The sequence below is a fragment of the Pipistrellus hanaki genome, assembly GCF_964339955.1.
Source record: "Pipistrellus hanaki genome assembly, chromosome: 8".
NCBI classification, from domain to species: domain Eukaryota; kingdom Metazoa; phylum Chordata; class Mammalia; order Chiroptera; family Vespertilionidae; genus Pipistrellus; species Pipistrellus hanaki.
The window spans coordinates 79,848,653-79,871,848 of record NC_140510.1 but is presented as its reverse complement, the minus strand read 5'-3'; the positions used below and the strand labels follow the sequence as shown (position 1 = coordinate 79,871,848).

Below are 23,196 nucleotides of genomic sequence, written 5' to 3'. Positions count from 1 at the left end.
GGGAAGAAGTAATGAAGATCTCACAGTGATACCAAGGGGGAGAGAAGGAGAAATCGCATTTGAAAAGCCTTCACGTAGGCCTCTATTAAATAGTAAAACCTTGATTTCAGACGGAGACAGAAGGGATATAAGCTATTATGTCATCGTTATCTTAGGACCTGCATAAAGTCACGTTGTAGGTGGTATTTCTAGGATGTGGTATCACCGAGGTAATTGGTATTGTCTCCACCAGGCAATATGGATCACCCTCTGTTTGGATCCAAGTACTTTTCTCTGTGACAGGCTAGTTATTTAACAGTTTATTGTATGTGTGTAGCAACCTCTAGTCAGCATGTGGTTGTAACTACATATCTGAAAGGACCTGGATCAAAGGTGGTTTATACCCACATAATAAAATTTTTTCTTTGTTTTTATTGTTGACACTGTTATAGCTGTCCCCATTTTCCATCCTCTTTGCCTGCCTCTACCCAGCTCCTGGTCCCCCTTCCCTCTAGTCATCACCACACTGTTGTCTGAGTCTGTGGGTTATACATACATGCTCTTTGGCTGATCCCTTCACCTTCTTTCATCTAGTCCCCCCTGCCCCTCACTCTGACATCTGTCAGTCTGTTCCATGCACCCATGCCTCTGTTTCTATTTTGTTTGTCCTCTTGTTTTGCTCATTAGGTTCCACATCTAAGTGAGAGCATATGCTACTTGTCTTGCTCTGACTGGCTTCCTTCCCTTAGCATAATGCTCTCCTGGTCTATCCATGCTGTCTCAAAAGACTTCCTTTTAAAATTTTTAATGAGACTTATAAACCAGAGGGAGACAAGAAAAACAATGCAACAGCCTAGGCTTCGTTATTTTTAACTAGAGGCCTGGTGCACAAAATGCATGCATGGGGAAGTGGGGAGGTCCCTCAGCCTGGCCTGCACCCTCTCCAATCTGAGACCCCTCGGGGGGATGTCCCACTGCTGGTTTATTGGGCCTAAACCGGCAATCACACATCTGTCTCACAATCCAGGACTGCTAGCTCCTAACCACTCACCTGCCTGCCTGCCTAATCACCCCTAACCACTCTGCCTGTCTGCCTGGTTGTCGCTAACTGCTCTCCCCTGCTGGCCTGATCGTTCTTGCCTGCCTGATCGTCCCTGCCTGCCTGATCGTCCCTGCCTGCCTGATCACTCCTACCCCTCTGCCTTGGCCCCTGCCACTGTGGCTTTGTCCAGAAAATGTCTGGTTTATCTGGTCTAATTAGCATATTACCCTTTTATTAGTATTGATATTAATTTTCTCATACCCTGTATTTCTTTGTTCAGAAAAAAGAAAAAGTTATATTATTTGACCTCAAACCCTGATTCATCCGATACATCAACATAAAATAAATAAATAAATGCAAGAGCACACTGTCATTGTCTCTTAACAGTATTTTATTTAAAAGTTCACAATTAAAGCACTTGTAATAACACAAAAAGGATACAGATACAAAGGCTGCCTTAAGGGAGGACTTTTCTCATGTGCAGATGGGAAAGGGACCTTGTGCCTAAAATGGGTGGGACTCACAGGGCCGTGTGCGCCTCCGTAGATCATTAGAATCCATAATCTGAAGGGAATGAACGTAACCAAAATTGGCAGGAAGTGGGGAGGGCAGGGTGATGGCATAAATCTGAAGATTTCAGTTGGCTCAGGTTAAAAATTTCAAAGAACAACAGGAATAAAACCACCTCAGCGGTATCTACCCTTTGCTGACATCCTCCAAAACCCAAAACTGCAAACTAGTGTCTTTTAAAGAAATTTATGGCTTAAAGACCTCTGTCACACTTCTCACATCCAGTTCCGTGGGGAGGAAGGATGATATTCCTGGGCGAACCAGATAGAGTGATTATTAAAAAGGAGCCATAAACAAACACCACGATGAAGGGCTTCATAAATTAGATCCGGGCTTTATTTCCACAAAGCTTCAGAATACTGTGCCTTGTGAAAGGGTCCTGAGGTGGCAGCTGCTGTGTATGAATGACAATAGTGTCTGTGAGGTTTACATGGAAAGGGTTCAGAAGACAGAGCAGCCACTTCTTCTACCTTGATTATCATTAATCAGCACCATAAAATGTTAGCTGCAGGGAAGCACACGGGAAAGCTTGGCCACCGAAAATAAGGCACCAGCAGAGAGATGCATTCTCTAGGAGAACAAGTTACTGAGACAGGACTCTATGCAAGGCATTTGGAAAGTGACTGACGACAATTTAATGGTGACAGGAAAGAACATTAAGGCAGAAGGTTTGGTATCAACATTCATGTTTGGGAAGGAAGTGGGGAATCAGGTCCTCGGGATAGCACGTGGCTGCGGTTGGCTTGGGAATGGAGCCGGTGTCCACCTCTCTATGCCCCTTTGCCAGCACCGGACTGCCTGTAGTGGAAAAGACTCTTGGAGTCCACAGTGCGAGATTTCTGGATGGCTTCGGCGAACAGTTTGGTCACCTGGAAATATAAGCGTAGGAGTCTTAGCAACCCAGTTATGAAAGTGAATGTTTAATGAACCAGAAGTGAACATCAGTCTCTGCTCCCAATTTTCAAAGGGACATGAAATGAAATAAAGAAATTTTTTTTCTTTTATGTCATGGGGACTTTCTGCTATATTTCAGACATCACCCTGAGCTAATGTATCCCAGCATCCCCCCATTCCTCACCCCCTGAGTGGGAATTGAAACTGACCGGGGGGGGGGGGGTAATGATGGGCAGAAAGATAATGAGTCGAAGAATAGTCTTTCCCTGTGATAAAGAACTTGAGGAGTCACATCCACACAGAGCAGAGCATGGCTCCTGCGATCATTTTCTGTGAATGGAACAAGTGCTCCCATGTATCTTGGATCTTCGATCATTAGCCTGTTGCTTTGATGGGCTGCCTTTCACTTAGACACAATGGAATAAAAGTTTGTATCTTGACTCCAGGCCACACCACACTTCTTGTTTAAAGGATAATTGTATGGGTAATGAGAGGGCCATGGCTCTCCGTGGCTTTTGATTATCTCAATTGCTTGCTCACCAGCTGTCTCAGTGAGGCCACCACCTACCATAATTGCATCATTACTTTAGATTCTATTTAGAAATTCTTCTCCATTGCGAACGTTATAAGAAGGGTAAGGGAGAGAGATGTGCATAGATCGATGAGCACTCTTATGGGAGACACAAAAATAAAAATCCTCATGCAGCCTCTAGTTGAGAAAAAGGTTGTACCTGGAAATTAGTGAGGAGAGCAATCCCACTGTCAACAGCTGTCCTCCGAATCACATAATTATCATGGATAAACTTAGTGTTGTTGTTGGGGAGGTTAATCACCAGGTCAATGCTGCCGTCTCTAATCAGTCTGGAAGGATAAACAAAACAAACAAAAGCTTGCAGGTGATCATGTATATATTTTATAATTAATTCTAAAATACTAACATAAATTACCCTCTTAGCCATTTGAATCAATGCCATACTGAGCTGATTGCCATTTGTCCTCCTCAAAGTAAATGTTCACATTACACTATTTGAGGAGTTATAATTTTATTACTGTACTCTTGAAAGAATTCTGGTTAAAGTCTAACAAAATGAATGGAAAGGTTGCTTTTCTCTTTAAAATGCTATCTATGCCGAAACTGGTTTGGCTCAGTGGTAGAGCGTCGGTCTGCGGACTGAAAGGTCCCAGGTTCAATTCCAGTCAGGGGCATGTACGTTGGTTGCGGTAGGGGGTGTGCAAGAGGCAGCTGGCCGATGTTTCTCTCTCATCGACGTTTCTAGCTCTCTATCTCTTTCCCTTCCTCTCTGTAAAATCAATAAAATATATATTTTTTAAAAATAAAACAATAAAATGCTATCTATCCATAGTAAGAATCGGTAATTTGATAGATACTTAGTTATTTTACAAGAAGATGATTCCCCGGCGTTGAAGTCCAGCCCACCCCATATTCCCACGCCCAGATTAACTTTACTTCCCTGCCTGCATCCCTCCCTCCCCCTCTCAGGCGATGGTTTGAGAATGCAGGTCACCTGATTCTGAGTTAAACCATGTCACATTCTCTTGCTGGGCTGCTACACGCAAAGGAGACATTTAAATGTCAAAGGCATGAAGTAATGCTAATTATTGTTTTACAAAGCTCTAAGCGAGGGCTTATAACACTGGAAGTCTACTAAGGTCTGAAAAATTTGCCTTTTTATTAATTTGATGATGACTTATAGCTACCTTCTTAGGAGCTCTAACAAATAGTATAGTGCTTAGATTTGGCATGATTTAGCCATTCAATGAGGTGTAATATCCCTGAGAATTATCTCATATGTCCCTATGCCACAGAGTTCTGTGTTTATGTAATGGTGTTCTGGAAGGCTCACACAGCATGCTGAAATAGTCTTAGAAATCTAGCCTAAGGCATAGTAACCCACATGATCAAAGAATAGCAAACTAAGTAATCCAATGATTGACATTATCATAGCTCTCATCAGAGTCTTCTACGTGTGGGAAGTGCTCAAGTAGTTGACTGAGTCATTGAAGCATAACCTCGGTGAAAGACAGCTGGTCAAACTTGTACTTGACATACACATATATAAATCATATAAGTTTGACCTCAAAGATAAAGTTCTGTATTGTAGTCTTCATGCCCATGATTCTCATCACTGAGACATCAGTGTCTGTCAAGGAAAGTACCCTGACTGGGAACTATTTTGAAGATGCTTCATATCACTATGTGCACATATGGCATTATGTGTTCATAGTGATTAGCAGAGTTCACAAGAATGAGACTTTACCATCATTCACAAATTCACTCATCTGAAATTGGTTGCCCAAGAGGACTTATAGAAGACTTGCAAAGAGGTAAGATGAAGTATTCCTATCACACTGGTTCCCAAAGTTGACCCTCTGTCTGTGCCCAGTTCTTACTTTCTGATGGAAGAGAGGCTGGGATTCTGTCCTTCCTGAGACGGCCAGGCCACTGGGGTAGCAGGGACATTGTTGGCGTTGAGCCAGTCTGACGTGGCTTCTGTGGCAAAGAGCTGTGGTTGAAATAGAAAAGTCAGTTTCTGGATCACAAGGAAGGCTTTCGAAAGGGAAGCAAAGAAGCCTGCTGGGATACATGTGACACTTAAAACATAAAGGAGAAGAAACTGACACATATGAGAAGCAATGCAATGCCATGACTACAGATTTAGACTCACTATGCAGAGTCATGGGCACTTTAAATATTTCTGCATTATTTGCCATGATAAAACATTTAATAACTAAGCCAGGCTTTGTGTCAATGTATTCATAGCAGAAAAGGATTTTTTTCTTTATTTTTATTGTTGACACTACTATAGCAATAAGTTTTGCCTATAAGCATAGCAGCTGTAAATCCTGACTACATATGAGAACAGATAAATGAAAAAGAGAAAATATATGGAAATGTTTTGGAACTGTGTCCCAATTCTGTGTAAGCTAAACTTTCTAAATTTGTGATAAATGTACTTAAAACTAGCCCAGTCAACCTATGAACCAGGAGGTCATGATTTGATTCCCAGTCAGGGCATATGCCTGGGTTGTGGGCTAGATCCCCAGTAGGGGGCATATATGAGGCAGCCAATCAATTACTCATTCTCAGCATTGATGTTTCTCTAACTCCCTCTCTGAAATCAATAAAAATACATTTTTTTAAAAAAGTTAAAATTAGTCTTTCTAATTATTTGATTCCATTGAAGATATGAAACTATTAAGTTAGAATATATTTGGATTCTCTAAGATGTTTCAATATTTCTTTTGTGGAGAGAGTTCAATGCTGACAGAAAACAACTTGTAAAAAATGTACATACCTTGAAACCTTCATTGTGCAATTGTTCAGCCACACCAAGGAATCTTGGACGGAATGATTGCTGAAATTAAAGGAATTTAATACAATTCGCTTTCTAAATATACATGTTCCTTATTTAGTCATATGTAATGTGGCATTCTCTCATGCTACCATGAGAGATAATGCCATATGTTGCCAGGTGTTTTCTATTTAAAGATGACAAGTTTTATCCCTTATCCTCCTATAGCGAGTGCCAGTGCTTACCTCTTTTCTAATATGGATAAAATTCTATCCACATTGTCTTATTCTCTGCTTTCTTGCTTTTTACCTTGCCCTCAAATCCCTATATTCCCTATTTAATCCATGTAATCTCTGTCTGTAGATGCAGATAGAGCCCAGTTCTGCATGGATCCTATTTCTGATCAAGGAGGACTTAAAGACGCCTGGGTTAGGAGCTCACTGCCAAGTCCAAGTCTGCTTTGCTGGATGTTTTGCCTGTTCTAATTGCTGAATTTGAATTCGAACTTTGTCCTGCCCTTCAGTATGGAGGCCCTGTCCTAGCGTCATTCACAGCACCCTGCAATAAGTCAATCATTGGGAACTCACTTTTACATTTACTCTAAGGCCGTGGTCGGCAAACTGCGGCTCTCGAGCCACATGAGGCTCTTTGGCCCTTCAAGTGTGGCTCTTTCACAAAATACCACGGCCTGGGTGAGTTTATTTTGAAGAAATGGTGTTAGAAGTTTAAGTTTAAAACATGGGGTTCTCAAAAGAAATTTCAATCGTTGTATTGTTGATACTTGGCTCTGGTGACTAATGAGTTTACTAACCACCACTCTAAGGCAAAGAGTAAAAGAATGGACTCTGGACTCACAAGCTACATTTGAAATCCTGGCTTTACCATTCATCATTGCTTAGGAAATGACTCGAGTGTTTGAGCTTTCATTTCTTCACTTTTAAGACAGTAATGAGAATAGTACTGTACCTACTTCTTGGAGTTCCATGACAAACGCTGTGACCCTGAGCAACTTACTTAACCACCCCAGAATGCCCTTTACCCACCTATTAAATAGATAGAGCAACACTACCTATATCCTGGGGTCCTCTAAAGGGAACCAAACTTTAACAGCCCCTCCCAAAAAAAGCTGTGCCTTTTGGATATTGATTTTAATCTAGTTAGTAAGAAACAAGACTTGCCCTAGCCAGTTTTGCTCAATGGATAGAGCATTGGCCTGCGGCCTGAAGGGTCCCAGGTTTGATTCTAGCCAAGGGCACATGCCTGGGTTGTGGGCTTGATCCCTAGTAGGAGGTATGCTGGGGGCAGCCGATCAGTGATTCGCTCTCAACATTGATGTTTCCATCTCTCTATCCCTTTCCCTTCTTCTCTAAAATCAATAAAAATATTGACCTTAGAGCCCCAGCTGGACCCAACTAGTTTCCAGGTCCTGCCTTCCCTGGGTTTCTGCTCATGCACCAGAGTTGCCCAGTCACAACATACCCCCTTCCTATGGCCAAAAGCCAGTGTTTATAAGACAGTGGTCAGGGGAAAGAAAGCAAAGCTAAGTGGCCTACCCAAAGATCAGCCCATGACCTTGAGTTCATTAACATGAGTATACAGTAACAAGCATGCAACAGTACATATAGTTTAAAACTCCTATTCTGCTTGAAATGATAGCATTTTGGCTGTTTTTCTTTGTAAAAAGTTTATACATAGATGGCATAATTTGGTTACTTTGGTAAATGTTTATAATCTATTTATTATATTAGTAATTGTTATGTTACATTAGTAATGGTTGAAAAGATCATGGATATAATTTTATTTCAGAATTTTAGAGAAATTGCAAATTATAATAACAAAACATGGCAAAATCCTTGCACAACTTGGATAACGTCCAGCCCCAAAACCTCCTATTTACTGGCAGAGGCTTTCTGAGAACAGATCTAAATCCTAAGAAAAGACCCCAAAGACTGTGTTCAAATGCAGAATTCTTTCAGATTCGGGCCCTCTCACTCCCAGAAAGGCAGTTTTATGACAGGAAAGTATCAGCAAATAGAAAAGATAAATGCAACTGGATGAATCTCAGCTAAGGCGGGCACAGGGTTATTCATGACAGCCTAGAACACGAATTGTAACCATGCCCAGAAAAGTAGCTTTCCACTTCTGCTTAGGAACAAAGAACAAGAAACAGGCTTAGCTGTAAGAAGCTCATGGCTAGACATAAAAAATAAAATAAAAAAGTATAAAATCAGAGAGTAATTCAGTGGTGTTAGGGCAATTCAATGAGCTATGTGGCAGTCACTTTAAGAACAGGTTAGCTGAAGAATAGGACTCATTTGTTCACATTTGATTCTGCTCGGAAAGCAAGGGACTGAATTAGATGGCATTTTAGGTTTTCTTCGTGTTCAAAGTTCCTTGAAATACAGCACATATACATGAAATATTCTAAATATTCTGAATTTTGGAACATCACATGTGTGTAACACAGAACAGACTTAAGTAAGCACCATAGTACTTTGAAAGGCATCCATCAAACACCTATTGCTAATTAATAGATTAACCATGAACTGAAACAAACTCTTCTCAATCTCTCCAATTTTCCTCTAGCAAAAAGTCACTGATAATATGTGGTCATGTGCTAATCTAATGTTGAAATGGTTTCCTAAAATACCATTTCTTAAGTACAGTGATTCCCAAACTATGGCCCCTGGGAAATCAGCTTGACCTGAGAATTTGTTGAAAACCTGAAACTTTCCGCCCCACCCCAGATCTATAGATGGATCCCAGTAATCTGCATTTCAGCGAGCCCTCCTGGTGATTCCGAGACACACTGGAGTCTAGAAGTAGGAGGGACTAGGAGACAGGAGGGCCATCTTCCTCTCATTTTATCGTTTGAGGTGAAGATGCTCTAACCTTGGCCAAAGACACAGTGAAAAATGCTGAGGGAGGAGAGCTAGGATGCAATATGTTTCTTCTCCATTTTAAAGTCAAATAAGCCAGCCGGTCCTCTCAGGCCTGCGGACACCAGTCAGAACCCGGAAAAGATAAATACCCTCCATGGCAGTATTGGCAGCTCCCAGCCAGGCAACCACTCTGCCTCCCGGTCCGGGGTGCTGGCTTTCATAGCCACATTCTACACTTCTATCCAGCGTGTATTGAACACTTGTGACACATAAAACAGCCTCTCTACAAGAAGAAATTACAGCTGTCAGCTTGCATCTGAGCAGCCCCAGAGTTAATAGCTGATAGGAAATATCTGGGTAAGAAACCATTTGTAACCAGAGGTGAGAAGTGCAGGCTGATTTATTGCCTGGAACATGTTTATATATATATTAAAAAAAAAAAAAAAAAAAAAAAAAAAAAAAAAAGAGCCTTTATCCATTTATATCTATTTCCTCTAATTATCATTTCCCTATTACTCCAACTTCTGCCCACGGAACAGAAAAGCCAAGCTAATACTGTGCGATGCCTGTGGACTCTACAGGGGTGTCTGGGCTGACAACTCTATGGCTGCTCCTAATGATTCTGTATTGAAGATAAAAGGTTATTCAAGTCGCTCTGAGTCGTCTCTTTCAACTAAAACGCTTGCTTTGTGCGCGATGCCAAAGCGCAGCTGTCCGGATGGCACTCGCTCTCCGCAAGCGTCCCTGAATGGCCCAATCAGAGGGGAACAAACAACGGGGACTCTTGATCTACTCTAGAGTGAATCGTTTTTCGTTAAAGGGTGTTCCAGAAAACTTCAAAACCAGGCAGATGGCCTGCTCGTAGCAACTAGAAATAAATCCTGATGGGCTGAAAGGAAGCTGGAAACCCTACAAGGGAATCCAAGATGATTCTGTTCCCATATAAACCTGCGTTGTGCGTTTCCATGCCTATAGAAAGCCTCTCGGTAGACAGTGTGTGTAGCAGTTAAGTTGACAAGGATCCCTTGACAAAATCTAAATCCTGATATTTTCCAAAGCCCTAGTCACACCAGGTTGATGTTATAAATACTTCAAATTTCCTAGGTAATTTGACTCATAGGATTTAACCTTGGACACACGCAGATACAGAGAGCCTGTGTGTATAAAGGATTGTTGGGGGGGAGAGGGGAAAGAAGGAAAATTAAAAGAAAATGTTAAGAAGACTGCAATAACTCCAATGAGTGTATGCATGTCCTCATCCCCAAACTATTTACTAAATGTTTTGAAGCAGCTGATATTCATGAGTAATAATTACTATTTAAAATCTATACTAAACCACCAACAATAAGAAAAATGCTTCCCGGCTCAAAGTCCCTCTTACTTCTTCTCCATAGTTCTCTTTCCCCCAAATTTTATCTGATAGCCTATTATAAAATGTTGATAATACATAAAAGTATCTTCAATTAAACTGTTCTACTCATAACAGACAGGTGGGTCCTGGTGAGGAGATGAAGAGAAAAGAAGACTTTTGCCTCAAATAAATGGGGTAGATATTGACCATCCTCCCCATTTATACATGAAGGAATGATGGAGCGAATTAACTGTGAGTGATGTCCACATCCATGCTAAGTCAATGATTGTCTTAAGAAACCCAAATGCAGGTGTGGACTCTCTTTCTTAGAGCTTCATGTGTGACTCACCTAAATTCCTTCCCTTGTTTTCACTGGCCCTAACCCTCATTTCTGTATTTCAGATCCTTTTAAGTTTTGATTATATAGCACAGTTGCTATGAAGTTTGGGTAAAAAGTTTGATTAGATTTGGTTCCATTCTAGCCAAGAAATGCCCGGTGACTTTTATGGATAGTAACTCTCTAGTTAATATATTCTGTCATATTGTTGTGTTAAATTTATGACTCCATATTTTTAAATCACTGTAAGTGAAAGTCTGTCACATAATAATGGTGAGTCTATGCATTAATTGATGGTGATGGTAGTTTTCCTTGCCTCCCATATAAAGCAGGTCAGGATTCTTATATATCTCTGAAGTCATGCTGATGAAATTTAGCACAGCTGCGAATATTTTATTATATATTTCTTTAAATATTTCCTTTGTATCTTTGTAATTAAAATACGTATGTATTTAAATCTCTAACAGTATGTACTCATGCACAGGGAGAAAGTTCTTTGCAATAACTCATGTAGCTACTGAAACATTTATTTTGTTTAAAAAATAAAAAAATAAAGAGTACGTGAACAGGTAGAAGCTCAATGGACAGAATCCCTTGCTGAAGGAAACTCTTTTTCTCCAACCACCTCCCCTCCCCCGCCGCTTTTTTCCTCCTGGAAAGCAGAAGTTCTAGTCACTGATGCCAACATTACACAAATACTTCATAGGGATCAAATTAATTTTTGCTTCACATTTCCCTGCAGCCCTGGAACCAAACAAGGCACAATTTTATACATCACTGCCTTTTTAAACTGGTATTTTAAAATGTTACCACGAGATGATTAGTTGCAGAGATGGGGATTAAGGGCATGGTCTTCCCTGACTGCCCCCAGGACTCACATTAAACTTTAGCCATAACTGGAAGTTGGGCAAAAACTCTCACGCTTGCAACTTAATAATACTTAATACCCCTTTATAATGGAATGATTCTCTCTTACGGGGTGATGTGTCTCTAAACTGCCATTAAGATTTGCAATAGCAAGTCATCTTGTTAGTCTCTGCTCTGACTGTTCACCTTCACCCTGGTGGCACCTTTATAAAGCAAAAATCCCGTTACTTTTTGCAGAAACTTCTCCAAGGCCACTGCCCGTCCAGTCTCCAGGGTCTAATTTGCATATATTAAGACACCCTAATGAGATGGCATGTATAATAATCACCCACTGGCTTGAGGATACCTGGTCCTGTTCTAATTATATTTTAATGATTTCTATGTAACCATGCATGGTTTGAGATTATTAAAAGTTCAGCAGGGGTGATATATAAGACCAGCTATTGTTTGCAAAAGATCCAAGAATTACTACTCTCCAAAGAAAGTGAATGACCCTTTGGAAGCATCTAGTATCTTTCAGGAAATTTATAAACAGAACAGGTTTTACCTTCTTGCAATAATTATCCCAAGCAGTGGTAACAGAAGTTTCCTGACTACCATTTTGCACTAAGATTGATACTTGGCCTAGAATAATAAACCAATAAGGCCCTTTTCATTATATGAAGCTATTCACTTATAATGATGGCACTCTGCTTTGACTTACAAGGCTTACCAAATAATAATATTTGAAGAACTGCCATGGTATTCTGTGGGAAATGCTGATTTTCTTAAGCCCATTAAGTCGCTGCCCTTTAAAAACTTACAATCAGTCATGGAGAGCTGGGCTGAAATTTTTTCTCAAAAAAATTCCCATCTTCTTCAACTTTGCATTTTTGACATTTAGTGGAAATTGAAATGTGAATGAATGAGTGTAAGAAAGGAGGGAATAGAGGTCAAGACGAGGATGAGAGACCAGAGAGAGGTATCTTACCAGACTGTGGCAAATATTAGGTGGCTGAGGATTATGATTTAAAGGTAATTGTTTTAAATAGGAGGATGGATATTGTAGACATAGATGAGCTGGAAAAGAAGAATGTTAAGAGACAAAAGACACAGACATAGAAAGAGAAAGAAGAGGTAAGACCCAACCTTTCAGAACGCCCATGTTGAAGGGTAAGGAGGACAACTAAGAATAAAACATACAAAGAATGAAGGAGATACCTTTCAAAAACACCCTAAATTCCTTTCAGAACAATCACCCTTTCACTGGAGACTTTTTCCTCTGTCTTTTTTTATTTACCCACTTATTTGTACTGGCCACTGCAGCGGAAAAAGGAAAAAAATCAGGGAACATATAGAGAAAAAAATGACCCTTCTCTCTATAAGTTGCTGTTTCCTTTAGAGGGAATTCAAACTCACCTCCCTCTTCGATACCATAATTAAGGACCCCTCCCCCAGACATTCCCAGCAGGTGCCCACTGGCATGCATACAACCGCACACCACCTACCTGGATTCCAATCAAGATGCCTTTCTGCGGTATCTTAAATCCTGTGGAAAGCATTGCCTTCAGGAAAGCTGTGTGGATACCTTCACCGAAGCAAGCAACCTGTTTAGAATAAATGAAAAAGATAAATAAAAGGAAGCAAATAGTCAACCACCTTTACCGAAAAACAGCCACAAATGGAAAGCACTTTCCTCCCAGACACCTTTGCCAGGTTTTATTAAATTGCCTGTGCAATCTGAATTCAGGGATGAAAAGGCTGGCCAGGGCAGATGTATCTTATGTTTTTAATTAAGCATAATGAATGAATAAGCAATTCTTTCTCTATCCAACAGCACTCCATGGAACCGCCTAACTGGATTCTACTGAGAATTATTTGGATACAAATCACAGCTTCTGGTCCATAATGCGGTGAGTTACCAAATGTTAAGTTGACATAATGTTTAAATAACAGTGTATGTTGTGTATGCTATGCAACAGTGCGTGAATTCACAGGTCAGTAGCACAAATGCGTAACTGCTGATCAATCCTCAGGGATCCTTTCACACAGCGTATGAGAAAGCCTTCTGAGCCATTCAATAAGTCCATGAAAACCTCAAAGGAGTTTGTTTTTTTTATAATTTCCATAAAATGAATATACATACCATACTGCTAGCCCTGAATCCTGCAGCCATAAGTAAAAAACAATTCCAAACTAACAGATAATGTTATGATATAGAGAGGCTTCATCTACCATAATCGTGCCACAATATAACTATAAGTCACACGACCAGCATAACTATAGAACAAGTGGTATTTGTGGAATAAATGGCCATCTTGTTTGTGGATGGGTGTAGACTCTGCCATGCACATCAGCATTTGGCACAGGTACAGAAACACCATTATAGTAAATAACACTGATGGCTAAATTCATTCTTTAAGCAAATGACTCCTTTGCTATGAAAGAAAGTTCTCAAATCACGTTGACCTTCCGTTGACCACCAATATGCAGGGTGGGACAGAAGTAGATTTACAGTTGCAGGTACATGAAACACAGAGCTTATTCTTGCATTATTATTTATTAACCATTGTATTATTTTCCATATGAACAACTGTAAGCCTACTTTTGCCCCACTCTGTATACTCCACAGTGAACATTTTCCTTGGTCAAGTTCTGGCCAAATGGGACCTAAGTTAATGGTACCCAAATTCTAATGAAAGAACCTGGGCCATCCCATCATAAGTGCGTATAAGGACAACAGCACACAAGAGGTTGCAGCAGTTTTCTACAGAAAAACATATGGAATGGTCAGATATTCAAGTAAAGATTAGGACTGATAGCCTTACCTCACCACAAGGAAAATGAAACACCTTACCGACATCAGGAGCTAAAGGTTCCTTCCACCCCTCATAAAGCCATTTGAACATTGAAAATGTCTTTTTTGAAACATAATTGACATTGCACTAAGCTAGAATTATTTTTCTAATTTTGCTTATATAATAGATCTTGTAACATCAGACTTAGTGACAGTTGGAAATATGACTCTAATAATGGAAGAATTGTCTTTTTATATTTTTGAAACAGATATTACAAACGAAGAGCCTAATTTCCAATTTTTTCATATTTCCATAATTCAGCAACACCAATAATGTACGTCTGGAGGCAGAACGGACTTCGGCACTGAAAATGGGTTTGCCACACTAGAGCAAATGGCATGAAGGAAAACATTCTCTCCCTGATCTGAATCCTGGGCCAGCTGAAAATAGCCCCTCTACTGAGTGTCCATGGGATCAAGATAAACCCAAAGAGAGCCTCCTTCAGTGACCGGAAATGGAATGGAGGCCCCTTCCTTTAATGTTAGGTTGCCTCACCTATTAAATTAAAAAGCAGCAGCCAAGGAGCTAAGAGAATGCAGTCACCAATCCACATACGAACAAGATAGCCATTTATTCCTCACTGCCTGCCTTCCAGTCTCACGTGGCTCCTCATTGCTGACCTTGCTCGAAACCAGGCAACCATGTAAAGCATCCCGTATTTGTTGCAATTAAACATTTCCCCTCTCAGGTTTTCCTCAATGCCAAGAGGAAACAGTGATGCCTCACAGTCTGGTGTTGACAGGCCTACGTGCATGGATGAGAATGTGAAGGTTGTATCTGGTGAGTCTGTCAAGGGCTAGGTGATTCATAAAACGTCCTGACACTGACATGCAGGGAACTTTCTAGAATCTGACAGCTCTCTACAAGAAACACATTTCACATTCTTGAAGAAACCTTCAGCTGACAGAGTCCCAACACAAGTGCAGAGGGACATCCAGTGGCCACTCCCATTATAGCTTTTAGGTAAGACCCAAGAGGTTAAAGTGGCTTTGAAAGTCATTCTGAAGTTTTGCATATATTTGCATGTTGCACAATATTTAGGACCATGATCTTTCAGATGATGCATATCTATTTTACATTTTGTTAGTAAAAATCCATCTATCTAATGTGGGGGGAGGCGGTGTAGGGGTTCAGAGAGACCTGAAAATCTTAAAATGAAAAGAAGTAGAAGATGTTTGGAAGCTATTCTCAATGTGTAATGTGGAAACCGATTCGAAATACATGTATTATATTCACATGTTGATTTTAAAATCTGGTCTCCAAAAGTAAAAGATTTTTCTTTAGCTCAAAATTCTTAAGCCCTTTTCAGACATATTCTAATAGCAGAAGTTTGTGTCCCTATTACTGTTTATTAACTTACTTTACCATATTCAGACCAGAGAGCCGTATATTTCAAAGTAGACTTAATGAAAGTGTTTGTTAATCATTACTAGTTACCTCTCCAGTGGAAGCCATCTCACATCTCAGAATGGGGTCAGCATCCCTCAGCCGGGGCCAGGAAAACATTGGAGCCTGTCAGAAATAAGGGGGAGGAAAAAGCATGTGAGAAATGTTTAAAAGGACTAAGAGAGAGAAAATATATTCCGTGAATCATCTCTCACACAATTCACTTAGGCTATGGTAGACATGTAAAAAGAATCTCTTTGGTCCAAGCATCTGACTTGAAAAATGGCTTTAAAACTCTGTTCCAAGAATTTCCTGAGCTCTTAGCCAAACACTTGGGTTAAATAGTCACAAATTATTTCTGTAAATAGGGCCCCTGTGACCAGTCTAAGCCAGTGTCTCTAATCTGGCCTACACAGAGTCTTACTGGAGTGATTTCAAACGAAGTCTATTGGGCATTGGTCTACCCAGACACAGAGTTCAAACACATTTTTTTTCTTGGTTGGTTTTTGAAACCTTCCTCTTCTTGTTTTGATCATTTGAACTTGCAACAAGCCACCTTGCCAGAAATGTCTGTCTGTAAGCTGACTTCTGAGATATTAAACTGTTGTTGACACCTCTTAAAAAGCTTTGAAAAACATTCTGCTTGGAAACACTTTCGCTCAGAACTTTCATATGAACTAGAACATAGACGGGAGTGCTGCCTTTTCATTCATTTTTATCAGCGCAACTCACTAAGAACTGAATTCTTACTTCTTGCATATATCCATTTATCTAGTCTAGACTATTTTGCCTTAGATTCGGGCACCCTTTGAGTTATCATGGGAATTCTAGCTTGGAGTCATTTTACTGAGTCATCTTAGTCAATGTATCATACATTCCTGCCCTCCAGCTTTTCAATACCCTCATCTACTGATGTCTACCTACCTATCCAGGGCTGTATTAAGATTGACTATAAATAAATTTTTTGAAAAAAGTAGATTCATATACAATAATAACTAGGAAAGAAGTAAACTAAAAGGTACAGTCCGTTTTGAAAATGCTTATCTACCCATCAGTATTATTTTAATGGGAAATTATTTCATATACATGTATTTATGTGTATAAATATTCCTATGTTTATGAATAAAGAAACATGAATTTAAAATTTATATAGAATCTTCAGTGGGAAATATTTTTCAGGACCTTGTTGGTCTCAACATAATTTAAACACACGTGTGTGTGTGTGTGTGTGTGTGTGTGTGTGTGTGTAGCCTTGAAAGCTTTTATGATTTAATGATTTATGTTTTGTCCTAGTCTCCAGGTTTAAAATGCTACCATTCCCCAACATAAAAAGTGACATTCTATTTCAGTGCACTATAAAATCCAAGGTATCCTAAATTATTAAGTTAAGTAAGATTAATAAATATTTGTTATTTATAGCTTCAATGTAAGGCTTCCACTGTGAAAGTCAGAAGTCAGAGTCTCCACTGTAACACAGTGGTTGAGTTCACTAGTACATTTAGAAATAGAAGTTTTTGGAAGACACCTAAAACATGTGTCACATAAATATGTCACAATAAAAATTAATTTAATGTGCGCTTCACAAAAAAATTCACATATGTTTATATAATATCTCACTAATCCTCATGCCTGTTCATTAAAGTAGTTAAAGTCACAATTATAAATGCTCTGGGCATGGATACCGGGAGGCAGCTAGTGAAGCACAATGGCTTCCTTAGGAGTTATCCCTAGAAATATACACTTAGCCCAGCGGGTGTGGCTCCATGACCTATGAACCAGGAGTGACCTATAATGCAGGAGGTAGCCAATCAATGATTCTCTCTCTCCCCCTCTGAAATCAATAAAAAAAATATTTTTAAAACATGAGACATACTTATATATGAAATGAGTGAACAACCCTTAAATTTTCTTGGTCACTCTTCATAAAAGTGCTGGCAATTTCATCACTCTCACAGCGCCACTGTTACCAGTAACTACTATCTCAACTTTCCAAGTGGGAAAACTGTACCACTAAAGAAAGGAGAGACTAAGCAACAGGGACCAGGGTGGTGAGAATTTAACCAACACCATAGGAGAAAGACTGTAATTAGATTCCTGCCTTCTTGAAATCTTGGCACAATTCAAATGTGGCTCAGTTCAAGCCTCATCCTAACACTACATACCCATGATTTCTGTTTACCAACTAAACTAGCACCATCATGCATCAGCTTCATAAATGCAGTCTATAATTCACTCAGCTGGTCAGTTTTGACTCAGTTCTAAATGGTTTTTATTTTTTTATTTTTTTTTAAATATATATTTTATTGATTTTTTACAGAGAGGAAGAGAGAGGGACAGAGAGCTAGAAACATCAATGAGAGAGAAACATCGATCAGCTGCCTCCTGCACAACCCCTACCGGGGACGTGCCCGCAACCAATGCACATGCCCTTGACCGGAATCGAACCCGGGACCCTTCAGTCTGCAGACTGATGCTCTATCCACTGAGCCAAACCGGTTTCGGCTCTAAATGGTTTTTAAATTATTTTGAAATTCACAGCGGTTTACATAAAGTTGGCTGTAGTGCATCTTCCTTACATATTCAAAGGAAGTATCATTAACTTTCCGGTCCAGCACGTTAGTGAGAAGGTTCAAAAAATATCATGAAAACTTGTTTCTTTGGATGAAAACTTGTTCCTTAAATTTCCTTGGTACTTAAAAAAATGACTAATACATTTTTTCAACTGTTACCTTAATTCCAACATAGTCAGAAGGAATGATGGGATGCTCCAGTGTTGGAAGAGGTGTTTCATCAATGCTCTCTCCAATCATCACTTTGGTGGCCACATCAATGAAGTCTACCCCAAGGGTCTTGGAAACAAATGGGAAGGATCGAGAAGCTCTCAGGTTACACTCAATCACCTGCAAAGATAACAAAATTCAAAAGAAGACAAAGGATGGTGAGAGCGAATAGCAACAACAGAAATAGTCTCCCCACCAATTGGGTTCCAGCTCTTCCTGACTGGGGACCAGCCCTGGTTTTGCCAACTTCTTCCTTTACTCCTGCTGCTTTCACTTTCCTAACTGGTTTTCTTTCCATTAGTCACTTTAACTCTGACTTTCTTTCCTTTTTCCAAAGTTCCATTGCCCTGCACTGCTGACAGATTGATGTCAATGCAAGCTCAGATAATCCCACATCCCTACTGAAAGCTGTCTGGATTTTCACTGGCCATCAGATTAAGGTGGAGTCTTTGAAGGCCTTTTACCCTCCTGTCTCAGTATGCCCCTCTGACTTAGCTTGTACCACTTTCATGGCCCCAATCTTACTTTCCAATTTACCTTGCACTATTTCCCTAGAAAAAAATGGTCTTGCTGCACTGAACTAGTCAGTATCTCCTAAAATGTGCCAAATTTTCTCCTAGATGGTCTATGGGTAATGTCCTCTCTAACTTCCTTCTAGCCATTCTTTAAAATAGAACTCAAAATACAAAATCTTCCTTGAAATATTTTATAATCCACTTCAAACCAAACAACCAGACAAATGACACTCAAATACATGTTCATGCACATACGTGTGTGTGCGCACTTGTGCACATGCAAACACATGCATACTAGTAGATATGCTCTCTCTGTTCTATGATGCCAGTAGCATTTCATTTGTTCTTTCTTTTTGCACAACCTTCTAGCAGCAATTGTACTCTAATATATTATGGTTTCCTTTTTTAAAACATATATATTTTTATTGACTTCAGAGAGGAAGGAAGAGAGAGATAGAAATATCAACAATGAGAAAGAATCATTGACCGGCTGCCTTCTACACACCCTATACTGAGGATCAAGCCCACAACCTGGGCATGTGCCCTGACCAGGAATCAAATCGTGAGCTCCCAGCTCAAACTCTGAGCCATGTCAGTCAGGCTGGTTTTCTACAAATTCATCTTCTTCCTAGCCCTCGTTAAGTTAAAGATATTTGGGAGCAGAGACTGTGTTTTATAAATTTTTGTAACCACCATAGGACTTTGCATAGCAGATGCTGAATCAGTATTGGTTACAGTTTGGTAAAATGAAATAGACAACATTGATTAAGACTAACCTAGTTGATTTAACATTTTGATATTTTGGTAAATGGTATAAAAAACAGCTTTCTTTTTTTGGGGAAAAGAGTAAAGCAACACTTCAGGGCATGTAATTTATGACTGTTATACATATTCAGATTACTTTATGGTAGTCACTGTATCCATCTATGCCAGTGGTTGGCAAATTCATTAGTCAACAGAGCCAAATATCAACAGTACAACGATTGAAATTTCTTTTGAGAGCCAAATTTTTTAAACTTAAACTATATAGGTTGGTACATTGTTATTAACTTAATTAGGTTAATCCTAAGCTTGCCTTTGCTAAAAACTCAAGGGGTCCAAGAGCCACATGTGGCTCTCAAGCTGCAGTTTGCCGACCACTGATATATACTATACTGTAGGTGATCTTTCCAATGGATCAGAGTTCTTTCCAAAGCTGTGCCTGACACATCAGTGCCACCAAGAGCCTGTGCTTTCAAACGAGGTGGGCATTATACACTTTGAACATCCTCTATCCGGTTACTAATAGTGGCAGGTGGTCTCACTTGCTCTGTGGTTGTGTCCACAGGGAAGATTGCTAGAAGGACACAAACCAAGAACATCTATCACAGCTGTACTCTCCTCTCAAATGCTTTGGCATTTCTTACCAAGACATCATTTCCTTTGACAAGAAACTGGACGTTGAATGGGCCAGAGATGGCAAAAGCCTTTGCAATCTTTCGGGTAGCATCCTTCACCTAAATCAAAAGGACAACAATGTAGTGTTAAGAGCATATCTTAGATAAATTCCCAAAAAGAAAGTTACAGATCCTTAAATTTGTATTTCTTTAATTTCTCTTTATAGACAGCTACATTTCCAACAACAACAACAATAATACACTAGTAGCCACCATTAGGCTTCTTTTGACAAAATAATAATATGTGCTAAATATTCACACCAGACCTTCTCAATGGCTCCTTGGCTGATGGTTTGTGTGGGCAGCATCAGAGTCGCGTCTCCCGAGTGGACTCCAGCGTCCTCCACGTGTTCAGACATGGCATGGGAGATGACCTGGCCAAGAGAAGAGCTTGGTAAGAGTTGTCAGGCACCTACTTCAATGAAGCTACTGCCTTGCCCACCCCTATGGTTCTCAAAGGTGCCTGGAGCATTGACCGGTGTCTTTGCTAAGTCCCTGGCGAGCAGAGGAGAAGGAGCTGCATACATAGACTTGTCAAGCCTCCCCGTGTAGGGACAGATAGCTTCTGGGGAGGCTGAGCGTAGTGGAGAGCTTACCTCCCTCTCCCATTGATTGGAACGGGTATAAATAATAGGGAAAGAGGACAACTAAACCAGCTCATATTGATGTTTTAAGAACAGATAGGAAACGAAAGCATTTGGGAGGCACAGGAGATGTCTTTCTCTCTTCCTTCCAGGTTAGGTTTTAGACACTGAAAATGAAAAGGAGATGGGAGAGATCAATATCCAGGTAGCTAAATGTCATAACAGGTGAACCAGAGAGAACACTTCAGGTATAAAGATCAAGAGATCTCTAAACTGAAATTTGAGAGAGGAAGGAAGTTAAAGGACAATATTATTGTCCCCTTTATAGGTGAGTAAACTAAGGTAATATAAGAATAAAATAATTCAAGTACATGTGACTACTATGGGGCCAAGTCAGGACTTTGAACTTTAATCTGTCGGAGTCTAATATTTATGGCCTCAATCACTGTAACCGGAATGTTAATAATATGTGCCTTTGGCAAACGATAAAGCTTAGAGTCCTGGAGAATAATTGGGTGACTGTAAAAAACTTAAGCTATAGCTACAATTTGCTTATCATATTTATAGATGACTTAAAGCACAGTGACATCTGAGTCTCAGTCCTGCTGTCATTTACAGTTCTGTGACCTGGGCAAGATCTGATAAGATGGGAATAGCAGCAGTGTCTGTCTCAAAGAATGTTTGTGAGGATGAAAGAGAAGACATATACAGTGTCTGGCATGATATTTAGTGCATAGTAAGCACTTAATTTTTTACAGTGTCCAGAAATGAGGAGGCAATAGTCCAACTGAACTTTGTAAATATTATATATCCTAAGCACTGTGTTCATTTCTGAATGTGACTCGTTAAAATAATGTGAATAACTTGGAAACTTTCCAAAAGAGGTAGGCCAGAATGATGAGGAGTGGTCCATGTCTGAGAAAAGCTTAGGGCAAGAGCTTATCTTGCAACTTGGAGCCGAATCAGAACAACAGAACAACTTTACCAGCACAAAATTGAACAAAAATATGAATTTTTGTAAGCCAGTCTTATATCCCCACTTCTGCACTGGTATGACTACATTCCTCTTATTTTATAACTCATTCTCAAAAATTTAAACTATTAGAAAAGTAGAAAGACTTTTTTTAACATATGCTCTACAATTCTGGAGGTCAGGAATTCAGGGAGAAAAATTATAAGAAAGTACGTCTTAGTTTGAAGAAGGAATATGTGAGATATAGAAAAAAGACCTCAAAACAAAACATTATAACCTGAATGCGGTAAAAAAAAAAAAAAAAAAAAAAAAAAAAATGTTCATCTTTGGAGGTTGTGGGGTTAAAATAAATATTCCTAAGGATGCTTCCATTTAAGATTATATGATTCTGTGGTAAGAAGTCATCATTATTATATGGATTTTTTTCCCCAAAAAAAACACCTCATTTTGAACTGTTAACTTAGAAGACAAAAAATAATTTGACATCCTCAATAGTGTTTTGTGGCCTCTGCACAGTAGAAGACAAACTCATTTGTGGATAATAAAGAACATTATAAACTGATGAACCATAAGATAGATATAGAGACAGTATATCAACAAGTAGACTGTCAAGTTACAGCGGGGACGGGAGGAAAATCTGGGGGAGATAATAGATCAACCGAAGGACTTGTATACATGCATATAAGTGCAACCAATGGACACAAAACTCTGGGGAGGGAGGGGATGTGTGGGAGGGAGGGAGGGGGTCAAAAAAAAATCAATAAAATATATTTTTTAAAAAAAAGGCTGACCTTTAATATTTCCTTAAAGGAAATAAAAGGACATGGACTTCTTAAATTACATAACTCTCTATATTGCCAGATAAATCATAAATTCCTGACTACACAACTAGCAAACTGAAGGAACACGTTCTTCACATTTTTGTTTCTCCCTGAAGTTGGATGCTTTCATTGCATTAGCAATATGAGACGTGATATGTAAGCCAATTTTATGTTATTATCATTATCCACACTACTGTTTGGTTTTGCCTTTATCAACTCATTAAAAAGGGGGTAGATGGAAAATCCAGAGAGAAGAAAAACTAAGGATTCAATTAGGAACTTCTGAAAGAAAAGCATTGGATGTTTTTATAATATCCACTGGAACATAAAAGGAAACTCAAACAAAAGAAAATGAGAGCGAAAAAATCTATTCAAAAAGAATGTTGAGTACCAGATGATAATTAATTTTGAATATCATCAAAGAGAAATTCTAACAGTATGAGACATAGGAAATGTGATACCCATGACACACCAACAGAGCTGTCAGTGAACTTGAAAATTATTGCGACTGAGAAGCTTGTCCATTATTATTAAAGACCTGTTTTGTATAAATCATAAATTCTGATCTGTGTTACGTTTCAAAACTGCCAAGAAAAATAATATTTGATGGGAAGACAGGGATGGGGGA

General features: G+C 39.5%; 1 protein-coding gene across 1 annotated transcript in view; it reads right to left on the bottom strand.

Moving 5' to 3' along the window:
• Positions 1-1,394: 1,394 nt before the first annotated feature.
• Positions 1,395-23,196, bottom strand: part of CPS1 (carbamoyl-phosphate synthase 1) — a 109,003-nt gene continuing 87,201 nt past the window's right edge. The window contains exons 30-38 of the mRNA XM_084891408.1: positions 20,457-20,564; positions 20,161-20,250; positions 18,189-18,359; positions 15,511-15,585; positions 12,724-12,822; positions 5,803-5,862; positions 4,898-5,010; positions 3,217-3,346; positions 1,395-2,460 (exon numbers count right to left, since the gene is read on the bottom strand). Coding sequence (XP_084747534.1) covers positions 2,362-2,460; positions 3,217-3,346; positions 4,898-5,010; positions 5,803-5,862; positions 12,724-12,822; positions 15,511-15,585; positions 18,189-18,359; positions 20,161-20,250; positions 20,457-20,564 — 945 coding nt within the window. The 3' untranslated portion in view covers positions 1,395-2,361. The remainder of the gene's footprint in view (positions 2,461-3,216; positions 3,347-4,897; positions 5,011-5,802; positions 5,863-12,723; positions 12,823-15,510; positions 15,586-18,188; positions 18,360-20,160; positions 20,251-20,456; positions 20,565-23,196) is intronic.